The following is a 27803-nucleotide window of genomic DNA, read 5'->3' as shown; positions in this document are numbered from 1 at the left end:
GCTGTTTCATCTCTTTGATGTTGCGCTTGCCGCCATGGCTGAACTGACGTGATGATCCATGCTAAATACACCGTTGTCAGCTTCTGAAGGCGACCCGATCCAGGGCCCCAACTCTCAACTGCCAATGATGACGCTCCTCACCTCTTCTCGACAGACCAAATACGGTATCCTTCTCTTTAAATTTCTTTTATGGCCATAATCGACGCGCGACGTCAGCTGACGTGAGCCAGTCCATCTTATATGGCCCAGCTGCGAGATAGCGTTGATGTTTTCTCTGAGGGATTCTGAGACTGACTACCAACTACATCCATCCTTCAGAAAGGTTTGAAATCGCATAAGCGAAGAAACCCCTCGGTCCGTCGGATTCTTCAGGTATAGTAAACCTATATCCAATCGCAAGACATAACAACTTGAAAGGCAATAAAGACGTTGAAATCAAGAAAATGTTTTGTTCTTCTGAAGAGGCAGCAATTCCTAAAAAGTGTGGCATGGCTATGAAAATTTAGAAAAAGAGGTACGGTTTGCAAGCTTTGTGCCACGGGACTTTCAAATGAAACTAGACATTTCGGAGGTGAAATTTTATGCAGTTATAGAGCTATGATTTCTAATCAGTTACTTCAACACCGGTAAGGTTTGCTGCAAATTATTCACTATCCCCATTCCATTCCCTTTGGTGCGTTGAATGTAATAAGTTTGGGAATTTCTGATCTAACGTTGCGATGTAATTAAGAATTATATGATAGAAACTCTCTTGAAACTATGGCAGACACAGAGGAAAATATGAAATGAGTAACGAATTCGAAGAATGTAACTTATGCCATGTGAAAATGACTGTTTGACATTTCATGCTTTTCAGTTCATGCAATTAATAGATATTCGATATTAGTCATCGTTGCATCGTTAATCGCGTCATGAAGCAACAAGTATTTCCCAAAATGAATATATGTTAGGAAAGCACAACGTGGTATAGTCGTCTCTGATAAATGAAGTATAATCTCTTTAAAAAAATCAAAAATACATATTATTGTAATTTACTCCACGTTGTGGAAGGCTACGGTAAAGAAATTTACGAATATCACTGTATAGATATAGGCAGTAAACCGATAAATTCACTACCTACATCCCGTTTATAACTGGAGATGGTTGCGATATTTTTCGTTACGTTCAAGCCATGAATTTCAGCCGATCTCCAGGCCCGTAACTACGCTGGGGTAAACGGGCCCAAGACGAATGGAGCTCCCTCAATAACTTACACTTTTTCTGCATAATTCAATTGTTCAAATAGAATTGTTAACAATTCTAATAATACAATTGTTAATTGCATTTTTAATTGGGTTGCTGTATTTTTGAAATATATGACATCCATATTTTTATGGGCATCTTTTTCTCAGCCACCTCGTTGGGCATTTTGCCTGTTGTGGCGTTGTATTTGTATTTCAATTCATGTCTCAAGTCAAGGTCTGCCCCGGGGCTCCGAGAAGGCACGCTACGGCCCAGCCGGTCTCCCATTTGAAGACGTTTCTCCGCAGAAAGCAGGAAAAACCTTCAACACGGCATTTACACAATGATAAAATTCAGCTATCTGTCATATTTTCACTTCAAAGTATGGAAGCCAGATGACAGCAACACCATAACCCAAAACGCGCATACCTATGACAACAGAAATACGTTTCGGGCCGAACATGCCACTCAGAACACATGTCCCGCGCATGTACCAATTCCTTTCATATTCTCGAGAAGGAATGGAGAAATAGCAGTAATTAGTACTTTTTTGGTGTGAATTACGGACCAACCTGGACACCAAATCTGAAAACATTGAGCTAACAAGGATCTCTGTGCCTGCAAAATATGATTGATTTATTATTCCTATTGCTTACCAGTCAATGCGGGTAATATGAAGCAAGAAATGGTTATGACAAAAACACTGTACATTTAATTAATCATTTGATTCATTAATAATAAAATTCCCCAAAATGACAGGTTTCGACATGTTATTCGTAGAGTGATTATCATTAACTGAATTTTTTTAACAATGTAACGTTATAGTGATTATTAACCCAATATACATATATTTTCCTATTAATAGTTTTTACGGCACAGGAACATATTAATAATATTTTACTCATACGTTTGGGAATAGTCTAACTAACGTTAATGAGATTTCGGTGTATCACAAAATGTGCATAGTAAAAAATATCGTAAGTTAGAGCTGAGAGAAAATTTTTATTCCCGGTTCGCACTTCAATGGCTTCTTCTCATGCTGAAATAGTGGTTGGAAGCCCGCTAATTTGCGTGAAATATTTAAATACCCTCGTTAATTAACATCATTAATCTACTTTCTTCATTTCCCGAAGGAAAAGCAATGGCATTTACGGCAAGAAAACAAGTTGCCGCATTTATTTGCGTCGGGAAAGAAAATGAAAATAGTTAAGGAAATTTAATTCAAGGAGGAAAAAAATTCGATGTTACTTTTGATACAGAAATTGAGTTACGTCATGAATTCGGTTTTGTAATATTGACTATACCCCAGTTACGAAGAAAATATATGTTTTTGTGTGCAGAATGAAAATATCACACCTTACATTAAGAGGCGTACGCAAGGGGGGACGGGGGGATGGGAAGGAATTGAAGTATCGAAACATATACATAGCATAAAATACTTCATAACGCGTATGCTATTTCAACCAGTTTCTGTTAAGTTAAATGCTTTTTGGAGGGTGGTAAAACTAAAAATTTCTCGGGAAGAAAACCTTTCTGCCGCCCCAGAAGTTTTGCAGCCCTTCCAAAAGTCGGTCCTATACGTGGCTACTTACATCATTATGAGTAGCTCAATAGAGGGAAAACATACTTAGAACATACATATTTTGAGTACAACATACTCAGTAGCTGTATTTCTCCGCACACAGTTCCTTTCTGATACCACTACTACATGTATCTCGTAAACATTCCGTTTGGTTAATTTTTACTACCTGATACATGTCTGAACCTGTGTTAGCCGTAACGTACTTGTGTTGTCAGGGTTATGCGTGTTCCGTGTTACAGTAGTGCCGCCATATGTCTTCTATATTTTGAAGTGGAAATTACAGATACTTTAACATTCTTGTTATGGAAGGTAAGTACCGTGTTCAAGGTCTGTCTGTTCTTTCCTATTATATTCTTTAGTGGTTTTCTCTTAAAATATGGTCCCCGAACTGATTGTATAATCGGATTCTCTTCGTTACATGTCCGACCTCGCACATGCTTTTTTGTAACTGTATATGAATTTGCATACATGACTCTACGGGCCATTTAAATTCCCATGTTAGGAACCCCATTAATTTTTTCTCCTTGTTACTCAGAAATTTCTCTGGCACGGCCCTTCACTTTAACTCTTTTTAACCCATTTTAACCCTCAAAAAAACATGTTAATCCTTTCTAAGGCCAATGGGAAATATACTTCCCACCGAGTTATCCATTTTTATTTGTTTATAAACTAATTTTTATTTGTTTTAAAATTGATAATGTTTTTAATTTCTCCCGTTTTTGATGTTGTAAGTGGTGGGCAGAGCCTCTATGTCCTTCGCTCTGAGTACGCCTCTGCTACCACAGAATAAAATTTACGCACAAAATTGCGGTGTGCGAGTCATAAACGCTAAGGATCTCACGTGAAATTGTTCTATATAGAGTGTTTAAACGAGGTTTTGTTGTATAGTACTGAAATTATGCGAAATGGTGATGATATCCATATTTTTCGGTGCTTGTAATAAATAATCATTTGCTTTTATTTAGTTCTTATTTTTTTTGCTTTAATATCTCGGCTGACGTTTACTTTTGAAGCACCCAACGTCTATCATACGAAGGAATTGATGAAGACATCAGTGAACTGTCTGTCATAACAGACGTGAGTAAAGACACTTGAAAATCCCAGGGCGTTGGCAAGAGGTTATTGATCGAAATTTATCAACAACCGTCCGTGACAAACTATTTCGTACGCCTGGAAATAGTGCAGACACACTTATTTCTGCAATGCAAATTGCTTTAGAGTGCTGTATTGATGAATGCTGCGCAAAATAATCACAATAGTCTATAAGGTTCTTCTAAGATGGAAAAATTTAGCTGTTCTTAGTTAAATATTGGGTGTTGATTTCAGATCTGACGTTAAAAAATTTCCATCACGTCTAGTTTTTTTTTTTGTTATATGGTATTTAGTTTTGAATATCTTTCAAAATTTACATATTTAGGCTATATACATGTAAAATGGTACTAGAAATCATATCACTAATTTTTGTCAGCTAAAACTATAGGAATGGCTAAACACTGAACTGATTCTATCTCTATTTGCAACCGGGTTCTCTGGTTTTTAATTGAATGCGAAACACTGGCTTTATGAGTCGAAAAATGGAGCTAAGTCTATGTCGCAGATGCATATGAATATTATATATATATATATATATATATACATAAAACCAAGGGACACAGCGTCCTTCCAAGTAGCCCTATGAATTTAATTGTTGTATTTTGCCTCCATTTCTCAAGAACCATATATGCTGTGTTAGTAAATGAATTTTCTGCGAACAGAACAGGTCATCGAATGACTCCAGAAATCCATTTTTAATTTTTTCCTTCAGGATGAACAAGGAGAACTGTTCAGCAAGACATCCAAACTATGAAGACAGGTAAGACCCTTCAATGATGAGTGATGACAGTTTCTTTTTGGCGTAGTTTGACCAAATTGGTCCTTGCGCCAATTAATTTTAAATCCAATCTAATCCTGTTTCTTTTTGCAGAAAGAAGACAACACTACACATAAGAGAAAAATCATTATTTTTTATAAAATACAGGACAAATGGGCATAAATTTCGTTTTGTTTATGTGGATATGTACTCTATGGATATCGCATGTATGTGCATATGAATATCGCATGTATGTGCATATGAATATCGCATGTATGTGCATATGAATATTGCATTCAAGTGTATGAAGAAAAAAAAATTCTGCTATTTAATATATAACGATTTATGAATACGATAAAATAACGATCTTAATAAATGCGTTATAATTTGTTACTAAGAATATCCCAATTATCTTCAAGATGTTTGTTTTTATTGTGTATATTATGCTACTGCCAAAGGCCAGAATTGGCCAATTCGTGACGGGGACGGCCACTTGACGAATGGCCAATTTCATTAAATATTGATCCAACCAATGTCCGAAATTCGGACACTGGGTAGTCAACCTTAACCAAAGCCCGATATTGACAGACATGATTCAGGATCTTTTTCAAGTTGGCGACTTTCGAATATTTTTCATGATAGTTATGTCCACGTTATTTATTGCAACCCATCAAACCACAGTCACGATGCGGTAATAATTTTTTCCTGCAAAAATTAGCAGAAATAACTATATGTTTATATTATTACTTTTAACTATAATACTTAAACTTATTTATTTAAAGTTTTCCTTTTAAATTTCACTTTTTTTTCTCTCGTGACATGGAGCTAATTCAATACAGCTGCTATATGTTGACGATAAAAGAATGGATTCGGATCCTACTGGCCCGTTTTATCTCAGCACATCGAGCTTTGACCAGGGATCTCCGGCTACTTCACAAAATGGCCAGTCAAAGTCCGAATCATTTCTCCAATTCCGACTTTGGCCAAAACTCTTGGCCAATTTGCGAAGTGGCCAGTCTCGTGGCAAATTGATCGCACTTCGGTGTTCGGAAGTAACTCAAGTATTTCAACAAAATGAACATCATGCATACAGAAAATAATACGATGGAGATTTGAATTCAATAACCCCAAAATTAATCTGAAAAAAAAAAAAAAAACTCTTTAGATTAATATTTAAAGTAAAATCTTGTTTTTTCTACTCGTGACGGAAAACAGAATGTTAAAAAAATTGTTGACCAGTTTTATTATCTTTCTTTCTTGATAGTTTCGATATTTAATATGAAATATACAGGCTATCCTAAATTGTTTGCACAGGAGATATCTCTGCAGCCGGTGCCATTAGAAACATATTTTCATAACGTGCGGTTACTTAAAATATCAAAACTTGTTTGTTGGATCCAATACATGAAAAAATAAAGAAATTAAAGTCAGTCCCCGTATGCTCAAAAACTCAATTGGAAAGTTGCTGCCTTCTTTCTTCTGATGCGGTCAAAAAAAAATCGCGTATCAAAGTGAAGTATCTAAGTATCTATTCAGAAATATTTGAATTTAAAAATCGGACAAGAAATTTAGAAAGAACGGCATAAACTAAAGAGGAAACGCTTCTTTCCCTCATTGAGAGAATGCTGTATTTATTTCTATCATTAAATTTGGATTTTTATTTATTTTCAAATACTTTGATTTCATTAACTAATTATTTTTTATTGATTGTTTCTTTCACTTTATCTGAAATTCGCCCGATAATTCTGAAATTGTTTTTTCAGTAATTATGAAATTATTTCTTCATTCATGAATTATATATATTACTTTTAACAATTCTGAAATTCCTCTTCACAGTTTTGAAATTACTCTCACTAATTCAGCAATTATTTCATTCAGTAATTCTGTAACTATTTTTTTAAATAATTATATATTTTTATAAATTATATATATTTTTTTCAATAATTCTAAAATTATTTTTTTCATTAGAATGGTTTTAGCATTTCCTTAAATTCTGTAACCATGTATACCTTTCAGATGCCAAATTTGGCCTCTCGAAATCTGCTGCCGAAATGAAATCATACGGGTCAAAAACTGTTACCAGGGCATTTCAGCTCCTGGTCCGCCAAATAACTTATGACGGCCCTATTATTGTATCAATTGCAGTGTCACAATTGAATCTGAGCAGTACCTTACAGTTCCAAACGCAGCTGTACAGGTTCCTCTTTTGAGATTTATTCGTTTTTCTATGTAGCCTAAGTAGTTATTTCCTAAAAATTGCCGGCGGGCCACAGATAAAAGCTTTGAGGGTCAAATTTGTTCCGCGATTCATGGGTTGAAGATCCTGCATCAGAGACATTTTGTATTTTTCCGTGAATAGCATTTGTCTTTTCGTTATTTCTACGTTTGTGATTATAGGCTGTTTTCTACTCAATGTCTGTGAATTTCTGAAATTAAATATTTTGCTAACTTGTAAAAATTATATTAAAAAAAACCCCCATTCACAATGGGGTTATTTCCTTCTTTTCGAAATATATTTTCCCTAATAACTTCTTAAATGAGTGGGAGGGTGAAATCGATTCCCGGGTTGTCTAAAGTTGCATTAAGACTGACTGAGAAAACAACCAGTAAATCGGATTTCGTTTCAAGTAAATGCCAGCAACGCCCATAATGCGGACCCTTGTTTTGTTCTGCGTTATTTCTCTTTTGTGATTGCGCCCAGCGTCCAGCCCTCGTCGTTAACGTCTCCAAGGCTGAAAGAGAACAGAGCGAGGGGGAAAAAAATCAAGGAAAAGAGGCGGGGGGGGTGGTACGATATGTTCCCGCCGTAACAGCCTGGTCACGACACTCGTTGTCCACTAATGACCATTAACTAAAACGTGGGCTGACTTTCTCGCCATTCTGATAATCGTAGCTTTTGTAGCTATACAAATGCTCGTTAAACGACTGTATGAGACAGACGTACATGTCAGCGTGCAACAGAAAGAAACGAGTTAATCTTAGTGCTGCTATAAAAAAAATAGAATACGTTGCATCAGACTTTTCTAAGCATTTTTATACAAGTGGAAAAAATGAGAAAAAAAATTAATTGCAGAGTATATTAGAGGCCTATCCCCTGTTGGAGTTTGGTAATGGCTTCTATTAAGGCAAGGGTGTTCTACCTTTAGGAAAGAGCGGGCCACTTCATTGATTTGAAAACTTTACCACGGTCCGCTTGATTTAATGATCTGGAACTTCACCACAGATTACTTAAATGATCTCTAAACGTGCCGTGAGACGCGTGAGTTATATGGAACTGTGCTGAATGAACTTTGCCACTGGACATATCCCGTTGCCGAGATCTCTTCCAGCCCAGCTTCGTGGCAGAGTCTGGAACACTTTGTCTTGTGTCAAAAAAGAAAAAAAAAATCATACAAAATTTTTACAGCATATTTTCCCCGGACAATTGAGTACTGATGTACCAGACAAGACCCGGACTCTGTCTCTCGAGGGATATAAGCCCTTAACCCGACTGGGTTGAGTTTTGCTGAGGAGGGTCGGATGACCGGGGCGGACCCCCACGGGATCTTATCCCATGACTGTCCGTCCCGACCCCCGACCCTCGGCATCCCACTGTAACCCCTAATTCACCCCAGCAGTCTCCCGATGTTCTGCAACCTCCGTTATTCCTGAAAGTTCCCCCCTCCTCCGAATACCCTAGCTCGGCCATATGCACCCCCAGCGGCCCTGTCCCAAAGTTCTCCAGGTTGTTTTATTCAAAACAGATTGAAGACAGTACATGACAAGACATATTATATACAGTGTGTACAAGGCAATATGGAAAATCATGTGCAATATCATGCCACTACGGGCATGGAACAGAGAATAGAAGCAAATGTTGCGCCCAGAGCAGGAATATAAGCGATGCAGGCACTGCGCAAAAATATAAAAAGTCAGCAGGTATGTGCCGGTGTGGGTTACAGGCATGATGCGGTCTCAGTTTATCTGTAAGACAACTTGCATTATGCGAAAATAGACAGTTATACGATGCGGGTACAAAGCGGGACAATTGGGTACTGTCGAACAAATTTTGTGGTGATTACAGACGAGATAGGGTTTGGAGTTAAGACGAATCATATGGTGCGTACTGAATGTGAACTACCGAATGCTGCATAGGTAAACTGTGCTGCGGGCCACGTAATTCTGAGCTGTAAATGTGCCGCGGGTCTCTTGGACGGTCAGGAAATGTATCGTGGGTCACTTAATTGATTGAAAAAGTGAACTGGGACACTTAAGTGAGCTACTTCACCAAACACCAACTCTGGCCATATCGTCACATTGCAATTTACTGGCAGAATGAGATGGGATGGAAATGAAAGCGCTGTCTATTGGTGGTCGCCTCAAGTTCATGAGGCGAAATACCTTATCTATATCCTCACTCGAGTTCGAACCTGGGACCGTGCCAGTAATCTTCACGGTGGTAGACGAGAATATTACCACCACGCCACTCGGGAGCACCTGGTTGATCTGTAAACGTGCAGAAAAATCATTTGCAAACAGTATTCTTCAACTTTTTCATACTCAAAATTCTTAATTAAGTTAGCAATTTCGGTACCGCACATTAATAGGCGAAAGGATTTGCAAACCCAAAGAAGGATGATAATGACATGGGAAAAAGTTCCGAATCTTCTGACTCGTGCATTTGATAAACAAAGTTGAGGTGGGACTAATGCTGCCACCTATAAAATAAAAGCAAAACTTTCTGATATAATCCAGGAAATAAAATTGGTTGTTGTCTTGAAACTTGTATGAGCATGAAAATGAACAATGTATGGTGCGATGTTTATTTATTTGTTCATTTTCATGCTGCAAACTGGTGTAAGTTTTCTACGCCATAATAACGGTTCGCAAGTTTGCCGCAGAACTTCGGATATTTCTTTGTTATTATATTATTTTGCTAAATTATATATTAATAAAAGAATATTTAATTTTTTTCGGTGTATATTTATAGTTAAAACTAACGGACAATAGAACACTTTGCTAGGTACACTCTTTATTTCTTGCATATCGCAGCAGTACCATCAGTGTAACATTGATATGGTGATTTTTTTGTACCCGTTGAGAAGCACTGGATTTCTGCCTCCACCTATCAAATAAATGCAAAACTATATGATTATAATTCTGAAAGTACAATTGGTTGTTCATTTGAAGCCGATCACAAAATGGACAGCATATCGGTATGATACCGAAAACTATTTATTTTAGTCATGCACACCGCTGTAACTTATTACCGGCTTTTATGTTTGTGGTAGAATTTCAGTGAGAGAAACTTCTTCCAGCAAGGACCCCTGCTGCTATCTACAAGTACAATAAATAATTTGTTTCAAAACGGTGTGCAGTATTAAAATGAGTACATGACTATATATAAAGATTTTATATTTATGCTGCACACACCGACACCAGTGCAAATATTATGCATCACAATATAACGGCTGCCATATATTTTTATCTTTTCCGCTGAATTTCACCATGTACTTTTTGGTTCGTCGAATTACATTTTTATTAGTAGTAGTAGTAGTAACATCCACTGCTTCGATGTGAAAAAAAAAATTATGCGTTTTTGATCATGTAATGGTTTTTACAATTCGGAAAAAAGTTTCACAAACTGGCACATCGCGCCGTTTTCAAATTTTTTTTTCTTATAATTGTTAAAAATAATCATTACAACTAATTTACTACAAATCAGATCCGAAAACACTATTGGCTAATTGGTTGATTTGTGTATAATGAGAGCCATGGACTATTTATTTTGGCCCACTCTACATGATATAAGACTTGTGCACCTACTATTCCTCTACTTCAAAAATATGTCTTCGGTGATAGATAAAAATGGGATTTTTTTCATAGTCACGAAGAAATAGGTATCAGAAGAACACGTGTTTAAATTTTCTTACATATATACGAGAGAAAAAGATGAAGAAAAATGTGTGTAATACCTTCTATTCCTCGGAAAGCTTCGGGATCAATCGTTCGTATCCTGTTGTCTTCGAGGTCTAACGAAGACAAATGTGGCAACACACTGAATGATGACACGCCAATCACTTCGACACCGTTCCCAGAAAAATCCAAATCACAAAGAGACGGCGGCAGAAACTCTAGTGACACGTCCGTTATGTTGTTGTCGTGAAGTCTTAAGCCCTGTAGACAGTTCAGCCTGTGCAACGGATAGCGAGGCACTTCGTTCAGTCTGTTCCCGCCAAGATTCAGCCTGGTGAGGCTGGCCTCGGTTCCCAAAAAAGCTCTGCTGTCGATCACCCTGATCCTGTTTCCGTACAGCGACAACCACAGTAAGGATTCCAGACCGCTGAACGAATGTTTGTCTAGAACTTCTATAGAGTTGAAATCCAGATTGAGTGCGACCAGCGCAGTCAGGGCAGACAGGGCTTTCGTTGGAACCCTGTCCAGCGAGTTTTTCGCCAGGTCCAGCGATTCCATCCGAGATGGATCGCCGGAAAATGCGTGAGTGTCGACCGTCGTTATGTTGCACATGACGGCTATGAAATTTCTGACATCTATGCCACGCAGCAGATTAGGGAAGTGTTTGAGTTCGGCACCCGTAAGTCGAAAAAACCATAGAGTCTGACGGGTCACCTCGATGACGTCTATGACTTCCCTGAGCTGCACGGCTCCGACGTCGTTGCACGATATGTCCAGTCCACGTTCACGTTCCGTGCAGGTGCATGGGCTCAGATGCGGTGCAAGAGGACAGTCGAAGTGTTGCTGTCCGCTTATACGCATGACTGCCAAAGTTGCGGCTATTGCTGAAAACAAATGGAACGCCTGGTTCATCCGGCCAGAACCAGGCATGACGATCCGGCTGCTGCTGCTGCTGGTGGTGGTGTGCGTTCACCGAACGACAACATCGCCATCAAGAGTTCTGAAAGATGATAATGTAAATATTAGACTCAAAGCATATCTTGCCAAAGTAAAAACAACAGCATCTTAAGTAAACTATTTGAGAAATAAATAAGCAAAAAACCAAAACTATAGTATAGTGTGTGAACTAAGGTTCTTGCTTATTTTTTAATTAGTTTCACCCCCCCCCCCTACAAGTATATTTTCCTTATTTTCAAGAAACAATTACAAATTTCTTTATATTTAGCGCCAATCGACAATTAGAGTGAGCGGATTGTTCCACTTACGGTGATGAGGGACAGTCGTGATTTCGCAGACTATTATGCGCTTGGTGGTAAGCTACACTTAATATTCGAGGAATATCCCGTTTGTAGCAGCAACGAGGGGGGAGGGATGTTAAGTATGTATTTTCACTTGCGTACTCGATAAGGCCAATTGACTTTTCAGTGATTTGTTTTATTAAAAAAAGCATGTCCAAAGCAAAAGTTTTTCTGTTCTTAGCATGTCTATGTAGTAGCCGCAACTAGTCACTAGAATGCTATGAAATTTTACAAACGATATTAATGAAGAGAGATTAGACGAATTTTGTGACCAATTTCAAACACTAGGAATATCGGTAAAGATTCTTCAAGACATGAAGACGCTTCCAAAGTTTAACAGCTTTCTGGTGACCAGGGCCGCAACTAGGGGGGGTGGGGGCAGGCGGATTTCATGGCCCGGGCGCTGGACCAGAGGGAGCGCAAATTTCATTCTGATACCTGTCCTTGAACATTACAAGAGGGCGTCAAAATGCGCACTTGCTCCGGCGGACCAAGCATTTAGTTGCGGCCCGGCTGGTGACTGAATACGACAGTAGACAGCTCAGAACTTTAATTATAAACACCTTACTGAACGAAAAATTTGAAGGCATTATTAGTTTTACGTTAATAAGAGTGACTTTATTTCAAAAGACTAATGAAGATAATCGATGTGAAAGACGCTCAAGTGGTAAAGTGATAACACATTCTAGGGAATAACATAAATTATAAAATCATTTCCTGTCAAACCTGATGAGTTTTCCGATAGGGGCACCTTCATTTTCGACCCAAATCGATCGGTCGTAAATTTCTGTATTGGGATATCACTAAAGTTCGGGTGAGGTAAAGTAGTAGTAGTAGTAGCAGCATGCTGCTATGCGGTCGTGTGGGCATCATGCTGGACACTCAACGTGGGAATACAGGCTCGAATCCCGTTGGAGGCACGATGGTGGTGATCTGACTTTTGTTTTCTGCGGTTTTATAACTTCGAGTCGTGAATGCGAGCAGGTCTTGAACATGATAATTACATTGCATAAAAAAATCAGGCATTTGCCATTTTCATTTCAGAATATAGAAGACAGCACAGACCTGATCACGACCAGGCTCTGTCGCTTACGCGATTTTAGCTCATTGCCCCATAGGGCGTGGTTATGTAGGAGAAAACTCAAGGAGGGAGATTGAGGACCACCTTTCGTATGGTTATAAATTCGTTAAACGTTATACATACAATCGTTGAGACAATATACATTCATTCGAAAATATAATTCACAATGTGTAAATGCCAAATTACCAAAATCAAAATCGGGAGCCCTATCGTGGAACACAAAGGAGTGGTGCATAACTCATGTCATTAGTGGCTCTGCGTTAGTTCAGCAGGTCCTATCCTTCCGCGTACGACTGGATCTCTGCGTAAACCCGTCTTGTTGTCAGTCTAGCTGATCTTCCCGGGCACCACTGGGGTGTCCGAGCCCACTCTTTTGTCATAATTCGGGCTCCTCATTAGCTTGGCCTTGTCTGGGTTTTCGCTCATGAAGGTGATGAGGTTTACTAGCCGTTTGGTTATAAAACATAGAAACCAGATGATAGCCCCACCAACACGACTCAAGCACAACTCTGACAATATAAATACGTTAAGGCTACCCATTCACACACGCAGCACGTTCTTGCGTGTATCAAATCATTCTAAATTCTTCAGGGGAATATTTAGGAGGCACATGCATATACGGCGGTAAAGTAATAGTTATCATGCAAAAAAGTAACATCCAAAATAAAGAATTAAAAATAAAATCTTCGCAAAAATCTCCTTAGAAAGTATTCTTTTATATTCATACGTATGGTGTGTGTATGCGATATTCTCAATGTAAACGGTAAACCAGAGAACGATAAGCGTATTTCACAACGACGATGAAGTTCATAAACAAAAAGTTGATATCATCTTCATATAGTTTTTCTATCTGCCAGTCTCATAATTCGTGTATGTTTATCTCTATCATTTTTTTTCTTTAGTCCATGACCGACGATATTAGTTCAATATCAGGTCAAATTTGTTAGATCAAGATCCCACATCAGATTACATGAGATACGTTCGACTGCGATTACCATTGACAAGAAAAATGCCAGCAACGCTATAACAAGATATCCCTCGTACATTAAGCCCTTATTAGGTTTCCATGAACGTAGCCCATCGCATATATATCAGACGTTGTCTCTCCATCCGTAATCACTGCCACGTTTTATACTAATTTGCTTTCCGTCTTTCCCTCTTCTTTTTTTTTTTTCTGTGTTGTTCGCGAAATACCTACGAAAGAATCTCCACACACTGGAGGATCTTGCTTGTTCTTCCGAAGGGATTACCGCTGATCTCATCAATGACATGCCTTGAAGCTTATGATTTACCCTCTTCTCCTCTCTTTCGTAATCCTTCTTCCTTATCCGGGTGAGGGCAATAGCATTACTGGCATACCATATATATTTATATGCAATATAGAGATCACAAGAAAAGCGGAAGCAAAGGTTATTGAGTCGGGGAAAGGAATGTGTGCTGCTGCGCAAGGTAGTCAAATATTTGCTTCCTTATATTATTTCCACTGGGGGCAAGATACGTAGTATTTGTATTGTTACGTAAGATATAATTTAAATATAGATGCAATGATCATACAGCCAAACTCCGTTGTAACGACACCGAAGATCCCATGAAATGTTGTCGTTATAACGGTGGTTTACGTTTTCAAGGCCTTTCGGGTATAAAAAATCTAATCATATGCAATCAAATTTCTTTTCACAAAATTGCTCTTTGATTAGTGACCGTATTTTAACGAGAATGAGGGACAATAAGGGAATCTCTGAGATCACCAATACGGGATATTGCCAATTATTGTCTAATATATATTAATATTAATTATATTTATATATCTTATATTAATTATATAAGTCATGAACTATGCAATTTTTTTGAAAAACCGACACATTTTTATAAAAAAATCGCAAAAAATTACGGGAAAATGTAGGAATTATCCATATATACACGGGTCTCACCAATAATGAAGTCAAACCATCAAACATGTAATATATCACTTTTTCAGTCGTTTGATATCAATAAAAAAACAGACGAATATTCCCCAATGTGCTGAGTTCTAATCCGTAATTAATTAATAGTAAGGTAATTCGTAATTGGAAAAAAATCATATTATTCATTTTTTTTACAATGTAAGCAGTAACAGTTACAGTAACATTAAAATTGTAATAATTAATTACGCGCACGCACCCATGCACTGAATTCTCCAATATCCAAGATGGACATTTTTTTTGGCAAACGAAAAACACTGATATTGTGGTCTTTTTTTACAGAAGAGAGGTGAGGCAGAGCTAAATGTTCGGACATTGTGAAGGATTGAATGATCTCTGTAGGTCGTTATGTTGGAGGAAAAATAAAATTGGGTAAGAATATAGGAGAAAATTTGAGACTTATTGCTATCGTTGGTATAATAGAATGATCGCTGTATAACGAAAGTTGACTGTATTATCTCTCATTTGAAGGATTCACTGATTCCTATACGAATCAGAAAAATTGATTAGAAATTACTTCAGTAGCTTTTCTAAGCATGGAACATTGTTTCATTCGTCTTAGTTTTCCTTTTTTGAACAAGTTACTTTAAAATTTTAATGTTCGCCAAGTTTCTGGATCAGTTGATAGTCAAATCAGTCATTTGCATTTAAAGCTAGCGTGCTGCAGTTTCAAACAAAACGTGTCTCTTACATACATAAAAGCAGTCGATTCTGCAAGGTAAGTTACACATCAGTTTGGTTTCTAATATTTTTTCTGCGAGATTCGTGGGAAAAAAAACTCATGAAGATAAGGACACAAGGGGTTTTTTCCTTCATCATGATAATACAGCAGTTATTCTTGCATTAAGAACACGTGAAAGGTTCTCTACAAGAGTCATCTGGTGTCGCATCCACTTCACAGTTCAGACATGGCCCTGGCTGATTCTTTTTAGTTTTTGATAAGGAACAATTCTTTTTGAAAAGCGATCATTTTTCTTCTGGCGAAGTTGATTTTTGACACATGTATAGGAAGCGCAGGGGATTAGGGAATAGTCGGGGTTGGGATGGAATATATTGGATTTTATCTGCCTTCAGGTATGACCTTCAAATGAAACAGTGATAAACCACTTCAAAATGCCCTCATGATGATATAGAGTCGCTCGGTCGTGACTATCATCACAACTGCTATAGAAGAATATTTGTTTTTCCACTTCCAGAAATTCACACAGGTAAGTTTTCTAAAGTGCTTATTAATTATTGGAAATGTGCCCAGTGGTTTGAAACTAAGCGCAATGTTCATCAGAATTATTGCATTTTTTGATGCTGCGCTAACTGTTTAGTTAAGGTATCTTCACGATAGGATGAGACGCTATTTTACGAACATGGAGTGCGGAGTTACATTGGAATATTATGTGCCATCTGAGTTGGGCTGGAATATCTGTTCAAGACGAAAATTTTTGGAAGATATAAGAAGAGTGGTTTGAGAATAATACGTCTGTATTTCTCTGTGGACATACTTTGACTCTTCAGAATAGAGAATGAAGATTGCATGTGTGACTTTGTAAACAGACTCTGACACCAACATTTTCATCAAATAAAACAACAAATTGGCATTTTCGATTGTCATAGCCTCATTAAATCTGATTTTTGATCAGTTTTAATTATTTTTCTCCATTTTAAAACCTCTATTAATTATTACCATCCCAAGTATCATTCTTTACAAATACCTTTTTCTCGGACATGGTATTTATGTTTATTATACAGGGTGATTATAATTAAAGTTTCGGGTTCTTCAAAAAAGAACCCGAAATCATTTTTGAAATTCGAATAATCAAAAAAGTGAAAATAGTATTTCATAATAACCGCCCTTTGTATAGTTTTATAACTCACGAGTTTTGTAACAATTGGTTTTTACTGATTACGATTAGTATGGAACACTGCAAAGAAAAAGACCGAAACGATAAATCTAAAAAAAATCGGATTTAACCTTGACATATTTTAAAACTTTCACCGCAAAAACTCCATATAATACGTTATAAACATAGTTTGGGTGTTTATTCATTTATTCCTTTCTTTAAATTAGAAACTAAACAATTTGAGAGACTACACTTGGAATAAAAATAGTCAAGATTTTAATCATTAGAATTCACAATACAACCACCTTCACAATATGTACATAATAAATAAGAAAATGAAATGTAATCTAACGAAATATTTCTATAATATAAAATATCAAAGACTTATTAGTTCAATAAAAAAAACAAAAGAAAAACTTCCACAAAACTTAACATGAGAAATTACAAATAAGTTGTACTAAGACATTTCTTATAGAAATGTTGATTTCAAGTTTGAAATAAAGTTAAAATCAGTAGAACTAGAAAAAGACGCGTTTTTATAGACTTCTCTGATATAAAATTAAAAGGAAGATATTTCAGGGGGAAAAACTATAATAGGAGACTCATTCCGTTAGTAAGTTGAGTAAAACGGAAAAGAATTTTTGTTCCTTTTATGAATTTTTATTTTTTCCTATAGTTTTCTCCCTCCATTTCTATGACCATTAATAGGCTATTTCTTTTGATAAATCTCTTTTGTTTGCTCATTTTTTCTCTTTTCATATTATTTTCAAAGGAAACGACTTTTTTTTTTAATACATTTTCTTTCTTCCGTTTTATTCTAGATTTTTTCACCAATAAATCACTCGATACAGAATAAAATAAAGTATTTTCTAAAAGAATGAAAACAATTTTTAGTACGTTCAATTCAGTTATACTGAAAAGAAATGCTTGGTAAATGTATGTGTGTGTGTGTATATATATATAATTTTCTTCTCGTTTTTTTTGAAAAATAATATAAAGTTCCGTTCTTTCTTTTTCAATGTCCAATTAGAAGAGTTACAAACTAGTGTTTTCTTCAAGTCGTTACTCCATAAACTGTTTTCATGAGTGGTTCGAAGAAAGGAACACATTTGTTCGTTCGGGAAAATGTTCGAATAGAAATTCAATTCCATAATTTCAGTTTTTGTTATTACACATTTTTGAGATTATATTTATTTCAAATATCAGTATTAAATATGAAGTCCAAACTTTACATTTTAATTGACGTCAGATTTGCATCTCATGTTTCGCTAATAAAAAATGAAGTTTCTTTACTTCACTCAATATGAGATATAGGTAAAGTAGTAGTAGTATGCTGCTATACGCCCGTGTGGGCATCATGTTGGACACTCATCGTGGCAATCCAGGCTCGAATCCCGTTGGATGAACGATGGTGGTGGGCTGACTTTTGTTTTTGACAGTTTTTTAGTTTCGAGTCGTGAATGCGAGCAGGTCTTCCACTTGAAAAAAAAAATCTCTCGCAGCGAGCAGGCAGACCTTGAACATGATACTTACATTGCATCAAGAATTCTGCCATTTGCAATTTTCACTTCAGAATGTAGAAGACGGAATGGAAGAGACAGAGCACAAACAGGCTCGGTAGCTTGAATTTATTCTTTCTTATCCGTTTGACGTTTCCATGAACTGAAAAATTTGTTACAGCCAGATCATTTCTATATCAATTCAAGGATGTCAGAGTAATTAATATTAATTGTGGATAATTTGTATGTAATCAAGAAATGCGAATTTGAAAGCAATGGAAGTAAATAAACAATTGAACAGTTTTATGTGTATCACACTGTTTTATAAATGAAGACTGTTTTAAATAAAACAATAACTAAAAGTTCGTTCAAATTCGATAACTCCAATTTTTGTGAGTTATAAATCATTTTTATATATGGTATCGTTGTATTTTTTAAAATGTGTCGCTCAAGTCATATTATTCTTCAATTAGAAATTTGCTCTAGGGCTTTAAGTTTTTACTTTTATTCCATAAGTATTTAAGAAATTTCTCTTAAATTATTTTAAAAATATAAAATAGCTCTTCACTAAAAATATAAAATAGCTCTTCTAATTCACTCAGAAGGAAACGTCGGTGATAAAAAAACGAACCAAGGTGATGAGGTTGTGGAACAATTACCACTAACTTTACTCATTTAAATGTGCACAAAAATATGAAAATAACAGTTTAATTATTATGGGTCACTCATAGAAAAATGGAAAAATTATAATTTTGAACTCCAATCGAGGTCTAGATTGAATTTAACATCCCGCAACCCTAGATTCATAGAGGGACGTCACTCTAAGAAACACTTGATTAAGGTATAGCACATACAAAGGAAGCCCCCCCCCCTCCGCTTAGTATTGAACAGAAAAGAAAAGCGTGAGAGCCGATGAATAGGCAACTGTTGTCATCTTTATAATTTTATTAAGGCTTAATAGTTGGACACTGCCGCAACTATTTTTTGTTTGTTTGTGGATTTTTCGTATATGGAAGACAGATGACATCACCAGTAGTGTACGAAAAACGTCTGACTCTGACATCATAAATGCACTGAGAACACACACATTCCGGCATGCAATTTCGATTTAATAGAAGCGCCCCCTCCCGAGGAACGTATACGGATAGCACGCACTAGTAGTAGTAATCAGAGCTGCGTCTATACCCGTCTGTGAGAAGAGAAACGAGGCCCTCTTGTCTTTTGGCCAGTTACTATCCATCACAGGGAAATCATCCTCTTCTGCAGCATACTTTTGCAGACACTTCTGACATAGAAATACGACATACGTCTCAGTCAAGTCAATTCACTTTTCCGCAGATATCATGCAGACCTTCAACACGATACTTTCATAACATGGCAATCCAAGCAGTTACCATCTTCACTTCAAGATATGGAATACAGATGGCAGCACCAAGGAAAATACGAAACAAGCACAGCTCTGACATGAGGTTAATTTGCAATAAATAAGTTAAGGCCACACACATATCAAATATCAAACACACAACACGTTCCCGTATGTTCCGATTCATGAGATATTCCGCAGAGGAATGTGTACGAAGTGCTTGTACGGTTAAGTAGAAGTAGTAGTAAATTCACATTTATGTGATGCAGCTGAGCTCGACTGGAGTGTAATGATAAACAGGTTAGTTCGACACGTGATGCTTACATTTAAAGTAGCTTTCTTTTGCATCTCTCGTGTGAGTTTTATTTACCATTGAAAATGGCTACTATTTGGCAGAACCACATGGAACACAGATTTTTCCTGTGTTTTTTTTCTTTATTATTTATATTAGTGATTGGCAAACTACGGCCCGCCAAAGGTGTTCCGGTAGAACAATGTCAATCCACACAGCACATTCAATACTTAGGGTCCATATAAACAGATAGGACAACAGCCCGGGAAACAGAAATCGGGATCCACACGTGTACCCAAATTACCGCCAGTATAAACGACAAGTAAAGTTGCCAAAACTAAAAATATTGTCAAAGGGAAGTAAAATTATCATTTATTGATACAGTTGCTGAAAATTTAACTGCCAATGGCGTGAAGCAGGGAGTTTATACAAGACGCAATAGGTGAAAATTTGCGTAATTCACCGAACAAAACGTATATGTTTGAGGAGAAAGATGAATTTACTAACATGATTATAATTTATTATGATACATATTAGGTTATGTCAATTATGACTAAGTAAGTCGTGAAAACAAAATCTTAATTGCTGATTTCAAAAGGTCAAGTAAGCTTCATTGAAAATAGAAGAGAAAACGGGAAATTTAATGAACACGTTGGGACGTCCACACAAAATTGCGGAAATGGCATGTAAATGACGTACCATATGGTCATATCATACATACAAGTTTTTGACCCGCGAGCGAGAGAAATACCGCAAATCCACGAACTGAAAAATTTGCGCACCACTGGCTTATATAATGAACTACGTACACCATTAAGCTCAATTTGCATTCCTACTGCCGTAGGTACTTGTGAAATAAACTTAAAAATATACGCCTTGTTCGTTGTAAATCGAATTTATAAGCATGAACAAGCTAGAGATAAATTAGTAGCTCTTAAGAAATGACCATTATCACGAATAAAACCACTAAAAACCTGGCTTAGATAATTGATATCGGTTTGGTCTTCGGTTTTCCCATTCACGTGGAATCCAAGACTGTGGCGTGTCTGTTGTGTGTTTGCATGACATGAGCTTGCAACCCACTATTTCCTGTCGTGTTCCATTTCCCATTCCTTTCCTTTTTTTATTATTTACTTACTGTGCAAAATCTACTTTTTTTTAAGTGGCGTAACACAAGCTTTGCAGCAACCGGAGTGGGAGTAACATATACAAAATAGTTGTTTTTCGGTGGGTTTACGAGAAGTTTATAAGGAACGTGGGGTTGGTGGGAAAAAAATCTGAACACGCGAAACTCGAATGCGTCAAGAAATTTGAGACAGATTTGACAGGTCACGAAACTTGAGCACTTGCTCTATAAACGATTGAAAGAAGACGGCGGGGTTTTATATAACACTAAACATTTTCCGAAACGTAATATTTTACGCATTTTGTTACAACAAAATGAGTAGGAACATTAGAATATTTGCTGGAGAAAGTTTTACATTTCATGAAAACTCCCACTGCTGGTGAAATGTTTCTGAAAAAATTCGCGCGAAGTAGACTTAAAGAATCACTAGAATATTTTTCAGCATTTAGCGGCTATGATGGATAAGCAATATATAATATTTTTCAAACAGTTATGTCATAGTTTATTGATCCTTCATCGAAACCCGACTTCATTTGATAGCGATATCTATTGATTTCTTTCATGACTGACTGAAATGACCATAAAAGGCAATAAAACTTGAGGAAAGATTTTTAACTGATTGTTCAAGAACAAACTGAAACGAAGGATTGAAGCGATTCATCAAGAGTTGGAGCGGCTTTCTCATCTGTCAAACTTTCTAGTTGCTTGAGATATGATCGGCTTGAGTGAATTTTGTTTTATATAAGTACAAAAAAAAAAGAGGCAAAAGAGGGACTAAAAAAGAAATACAACTGGTTGCAGTTATTGTTTTTGTAAAGTATGTATAACATATAATGCATTCCTATTAGAGTAGCTACGTACAAAAATAAAATTTCTTTTCAAATGTCCAATAATTTTTTTATCTCATATCTAATAAGATACTTAATAATTGTGCATTTGGAATTTGAAAGTTTCTTTATAGAAAAAAAAATATATGGAAATTTTCATTGTAAAAAATGGTATTGAATTTCGTTCAAAACTATTTTTGGGTACATATTTCATTATTTATTGACCCATTCTAAGAATACAATCGAAAAATAGTATTTGCATTATAATATTTAGAATATATGGTTTTGTGTCGTGAAAAGTGAAACAGTGAAAACTGAACATGAAAATTCTGTGTGGTGGCGTCATTGAACTTCTTGTCCTCAATCAAAATTCAGTAATGCGATTGAATAATCGACGCTTGCGTGTACCCAAAATTCCAAAGCGAACACGGCTATAGGCGTTTCGGAACTACATGAAGTTTCTTCATCAGTAGCAGAAACAAAGAAGAAAGAAAAATATTGAAACTTCTTATAGCGGGAGTTACTCGCTGTTGTAGACAAGAGTCAAATTCAAAAAATTCAAATCAAATCAATAATCAAAATTCAGTAGTTGATTGCAAAACTTAATTGAATATAGACGATAAAATATAAATAAAAGATGTAAAAATATATTAGCCATAAACATTGAATTGAAATTTAAATACTGATGTGAAATCATATTTGAAAAAAAATATGTTTCTAAATAGTACTTTTATGGTCACGGTAAAAAATACTTTTTGTAAACGTCTCGCCTCTTTGACACACCGAAACCAATTAATCACTTAACACTTTTTTTTATTCAGTTACAATAACATAAACATGACAGCTGGTACAAACTTGTATATTATTATTGTAATAAGATAGAAAATATTATAATAATTTTAATTTTTTTAACTTCTTAATTTTAAGTCTTGTGACTTGTTTAAAGAACAGAAACTCTCACGACATGAGTATTCGAATCTTTACTAAAGTTTAAAAAGTAATGTGAAGAGAAAAACATTTAACAGAAAGGTGAAGAAAAAGACAAAAACAGAAACAAAGAAATACATGAATTAGGAACATTCACTCTGTGACCGCAAATTGGTTTTTTTAATTGGACGTTTACGCAATTTCAAGAAATTTACAGGTTTGATAATGTTCTGTCACCGGTAAGAATTCAAACGAACTATTCAAAGATTTTTTCCCTCCGTCTTTAAAAATTAAATGTTTAATATTTTGTAGACTGGTAAGCGAGGACACACGGTACAATATTTCTAACTCATGGGCCTTACCTTGGGGCCATCCAGGATGCAGAGGAGGGTCTCATGATAATTTTAGATTAGGCAGTATGATTTTCAAGTAGAAATATATAAACTGTGAATTTGAACCAGATAAAAGCACCTAAACAAAACTTGCCCGGGATACCCATGACGTTTTTAAGACGTCCCTAATGTCGATGTGAGGATGATACCTGTGAGCCTATTAGGAAGCATATTCACGAAACGACAACTTGAATGTAGCCATCACCAGAAAAAAAGCATCCGAGAAATCTCAAAATGAATTAATCATGATGTGATTGAATCACAGGGTGTTCATTGGAATTATCGGTGAATAATAAATGAGTACGAAGCCAAGCATCCATCCAAAGATTTGAGTGAGCACCATGATAACCCCCCCCCCCCAACATGGTAGGCTTGGCAGGATCCTATCACGGTATCAGAAATTGCGATATGACCACAGAAAAAGATTGCTACCGCACCGCAGGGAGTCCCATATCGAGGGATTAGCGCAACAACCTCTCGGTGAGTATTAAAAAAAACAAGGCTGCCGTTCGGAATCGGCAATAAATTGTAGGCCCCGGTTTAATCAGCCCTCGTGTACAGAAAATGGCCGTGGTGCGACTAGAATGATCAATGATCAATTAAAAATTCCCCCAATTCCTAAACTTCTGAAACTTCTGGTTACAAAAATTCGAAGTGAAAAAAAAAAGAAATGTTGCAGTTTCTAAGTTATTGAGTCATCCAAGACGACACTATCTCGTTTAAATTAAAAATGGAGAACATTGGTTTTGCGAGTACTAGTAGCAACAAAGTTTTTTTTTTTTTTGAAAGCTCTCTGGGTTCTGGAATTTTCAAGGACTCCGTTGCGTTTGATCATGCGAAACCCCACCCCCATCCAAAAAAAAGCGTGCGGACACTAGTTGGATACTCATGATCTACAGATTATTTTCCCTACCTTCAGGGGGAAAAATCACTGTGTACACCGTAGCGTCGTGTAATATGCATGTAAACATTTTATTCATTAATTATGAAATCTTGAGGAATCGAAGGGGGTGGGGAAAGGGGGTTGTTTGTCACATTTTTGTAGAAGAAATCATTAATTTTTCCTCTACTCAAATAATCTGCATGTCCTCTATCCTTCTTTAAAAAAATATTCTTTAAAAAATTAGCTTTAAAATATTTATTTTTATCCCACCCTCTTGGAAAATAGGAAGAAGATGCAAAGAGAGATGTATCGCTACAAAAAGACGCAGCTGTATATACCCCGCACCAAGAGGGGTTCCAATATTTTTAACATATAATCCGTGGATTAAAAGCAGGAAAATACAGTATTTCTTCCGGTATAATATAGGTGAAAGCATTCTAAATGACACTTTTCTAACTGTGTGGGGCCGGGAGAGGTCTTAAAAACATTCACTTTTATATTTCTTAAAATATCGGAAGTTAGTTCGCTCACGGGAGTTGATCTAAGCTGAATTTCACTTTTTCCTCATGCTGATGAATTTCCATACTTTAGATAACTGTAGAATTTTCATTCCTCTTTTTCGGATTTTGTTTCGTGAAACAACCGGTCTATCAACAGTATTTTAATATATCTAAAACCGTGAGTAAATTGTCATTAACCCTACAGTAGTTATATGTTTAGAAAGCAAACCTTTTCAATACATTTATCGTATATGCGACTTTAGGTCTTCTGTAGGTCCCCCTTAAGACCTGTATAAGCAGTACAATTCAAAATAGAATTTTTAAAAAAAAAATTTTGCTTTGGCCGGCTTTCTATACGCTTCATTAACTAGGAAAGAAACTATCAGCTAAAAAGCAGCGCATTGTATGGTTAAAATTTGGTTTTTTTACTCGTGAACTATGCGGTGACATACTCGCATGTGATATGACTTGCACATTTCTTTGAACCCGATATTAAGATTATAAATTCGAGAGAAGATAGAAGAAGACGAAAGGAAAAAAAAAATGGATGTCGCATGAGAAAAAGTTGCGTGTCAAGTTATCAAAGCCAGCAGGTGATTTTTGTCCAAAATTACTTGGAACGCAAACTTTTATAAACATTTACCGAGAGAGAATAGTGAAAAGCAAAGTTAAAGAAAAAAAAATGACATGGCCTTAGAGGAAGCCAAAACTTTGGAAACTTTCTCGAGATAAGTACTTGAACATGAAAGTTTTTTGATCCAAAAAAAAGTCTCGAACCCGCATTTCTTTGAAAGCACAAACCTCTTAGATCTGGAAGGATTGCCCCCCCCCCCAAAAAAAAAGAAAGGCGTGCGAAAAGAAAAGAAAGCACCACCTATGCACTTATCGGTCGATAAAGACGCGTAAATGCGCCATCTACTGGTTAAACGATATAGCCTGAAGTAAGCAATGGTTTCCACAAAAATCTTTCAAAGTGTTTATTTCTTGGACTTACAAGTTGCATGAGATACAAATGCCTATAGGTATTGCTTAATAGGGCATTTAAACGCACGATAAAATTATACGAGGGTATTCGATTCTTTAATACTAGTATATGCATATTTTTAAACGCATTCTTATCGTAATGAATTCCATTTACATTTCGAGTATTTCAAAAGTTTTACTATTCAGCTAGAACCTGAAGTAAAAATAGTTCATTCTATGGAATGTGCATTCAAAAATTAATTTCTTTTGACAAAAACATCACAGTTTGGCACAAAAAGAGAAAAACAGTAAAACAAACAATACATAAAGTAGGAACATCCACTCTGATTCTCCAAGGATCTCTTAAAATTCGATTATCGTAAAATTTGTGTAGTCCTTTTTAAAACATTTTCATGTACAATGTTCATGATTGTATCCTCATAATATACAATAAGATTTTCATGGACATTTCGAAATACCAAAGCGCAAATCATTGATGAAATAAATCCAATAAACCCCTAATACTGTTTTATAGTAACTCAATTTTACACCAACAGAATCTCATCTCTAAATACTTCAAAAATCTCAATTTCATTGGTACGGTAAATATCGTGATCTTAAAATAGGCCTGAATATATCTCGTAAAAGAATAAACATTATCCAATATAAATTGAATACATCGAAAAAACTCTGGTTCCAAAAAGGGAAGATGTTGCGTTCATTAGTTGCTCAGCTGCATTATATACGTGATATAGCACGCATACTCCTAATGGCAGTGCATTCCTCGCAGATAAGTAATCAATTCAAAAAGTTTCATTAGGCTATACATAAAAAATTAAGATAAATTTTAAAGCAGAAAAAAAACGCCTTCACTCTTAATAGGAATTCACAGATGATAATAAATGAAAATCGAATTGAAAAGAGGATTCATCCTAGAATAGCCTAGAAAGCAATTAAATTTCTTTAAACTTTCTTTCAAAGGAGGGAATTATTCCATCTGAACGGACGCTTGGAGAGAGAGAGAGAGAGAGAGAGAGAGAAAGGGTATATATTGATCCAAACCCTTCGCTTTCAAAGCATAAGAACTCCGGTAAATGGAATGGGTATAAATGAGCTCGCCGTGATGAGCAAAGAAACTATTAATTTAATTGCCGTTACTGCTAATCGGGCTAAATGAGATTTCGCAGAATTCAAGATTTGCCCCATGCATCACCACTAGTTTCTCCCACCCTTATCATTATTTTTTTTCTTCTCACGGAACCTAAAGCTTGATATTAAATTCCATCGAAAATTATATAAAACGGACGTTTCCGTAGAAGAAGAGCTAAGGAATCTATAAGAAAACGTCATGTAATATGCTTATGCATTTACGTGCCTGCAATGCCTGTATTTATAGTTTTAGGGTTTTGGGGTAATAAAAAGTTAATCAAATGTGTTATTTGTGCTATTATTTTTTATGACTCAAGCGTTTTCGAAAGAATTATATGAATAAATATTCAAAGGAGAGTTTTAATTCGGTTTGAGAAATGAGTGCATATAATTATTGTAAATCCTAATTTCGATCGTGATGTTAGGCGTAGTTTTATGCGTGGGACGTACGTGATATAGCTTTGGTGGCAAGAAAAGGTTTTCACTGGATATGACCAGATATTCATGTCTAAAGAAAGTATGTAATGTTCAGGTGAATATGTTTAGACATTTAGGAATGTGATATAATACGGGGTGCAAAATTAAGGACTGTTTATTGTCTTCGCCGTCCTCTAGAATTAGAGCAGTGGTTCTTAATCGGGGGTGCTGGAGAATAATTTTGGGGGTGGGGTGTCAAATGTAAAAAAAAAAATGTAACACGCTAATGATTATTCAAGAAAATTGAAATGATGAAAAAGGATTTTTTTTTTCAATTCAAAAAAATCAACAATATAATAACAATAATAATACAGATATTTTGGCACCTCGTCTTTTGGCATTCATTTGCAGAAATGTGTCACTTGCGAAATTTTGCTTTGCAAAACTTTCTTTTCCGATTAGCGACAGTACTTGTTTCATTTTATTAAGAAAACATATTATCAATATCTAACATATTTCGTTTTCTTTGTATTTGTACATCATGTTATTGGCATGCTGCGCTTATTATTTGATACTGTCGTGAACATGACTCGGGAAAAACGTAAGAAAATTCAAAATAATGGGTAATGCAAATATTTATATATTGTTGCTCCGGATGGAATGAATAAATGCAGAACTATTATTTGAGATGTTAATTTTTTTAAGGAAGGAAAAAACTCATCTCAGCCTCTACCGGGAGTTGA

At 36.0% G+C, this 27803-nt stretch overlaps 1 protein-coding gene across 1 annotated transcript in view; it reads right to left on the bottom strand.

Moving 5' to 3' along the window:
• Nucleotides 1-27803, bottom strand: part of LOC149076304 (uncharacterized) — a 101510-nt gene that overhangs the window by 18723 nt on the left and 54984 nt on the right. Inside the window, exon 2 of the mRNA XM_089243861.1 lies at nt 10607-11547. Coding sequence (XP_089099987.1) covers nt 10607-11477 — 871 coding nt within the window. The 5' untranslated portion in view covers nt 11478-11547. The remainder of the gene's footprint in view (nt 1-10606; nt 11548-27803) is intronic.

Source organism: Pholcus phalangioides, unplaced genomic scaffold (genome assembly GCF_987345545.1).
Source record: "Pholcus phalangioides strain wild (caught in Gottingen) unplaced genomic scaffold, Ppha-v1.0 ptg000015l_1, whole genome shotgun sequence".
Lineage (NCBI taxonomy): Eukaryota > Metazoa > Arthropoda > Arachnida > Araneae > Pholcidae > Pholcus > Pholcus phalangioides.
The sequence above is the reverse complement of the archived record's forward strand: the minus strand, read 5'-3'. Positions and strand labels throughout refer to the sequence as shown.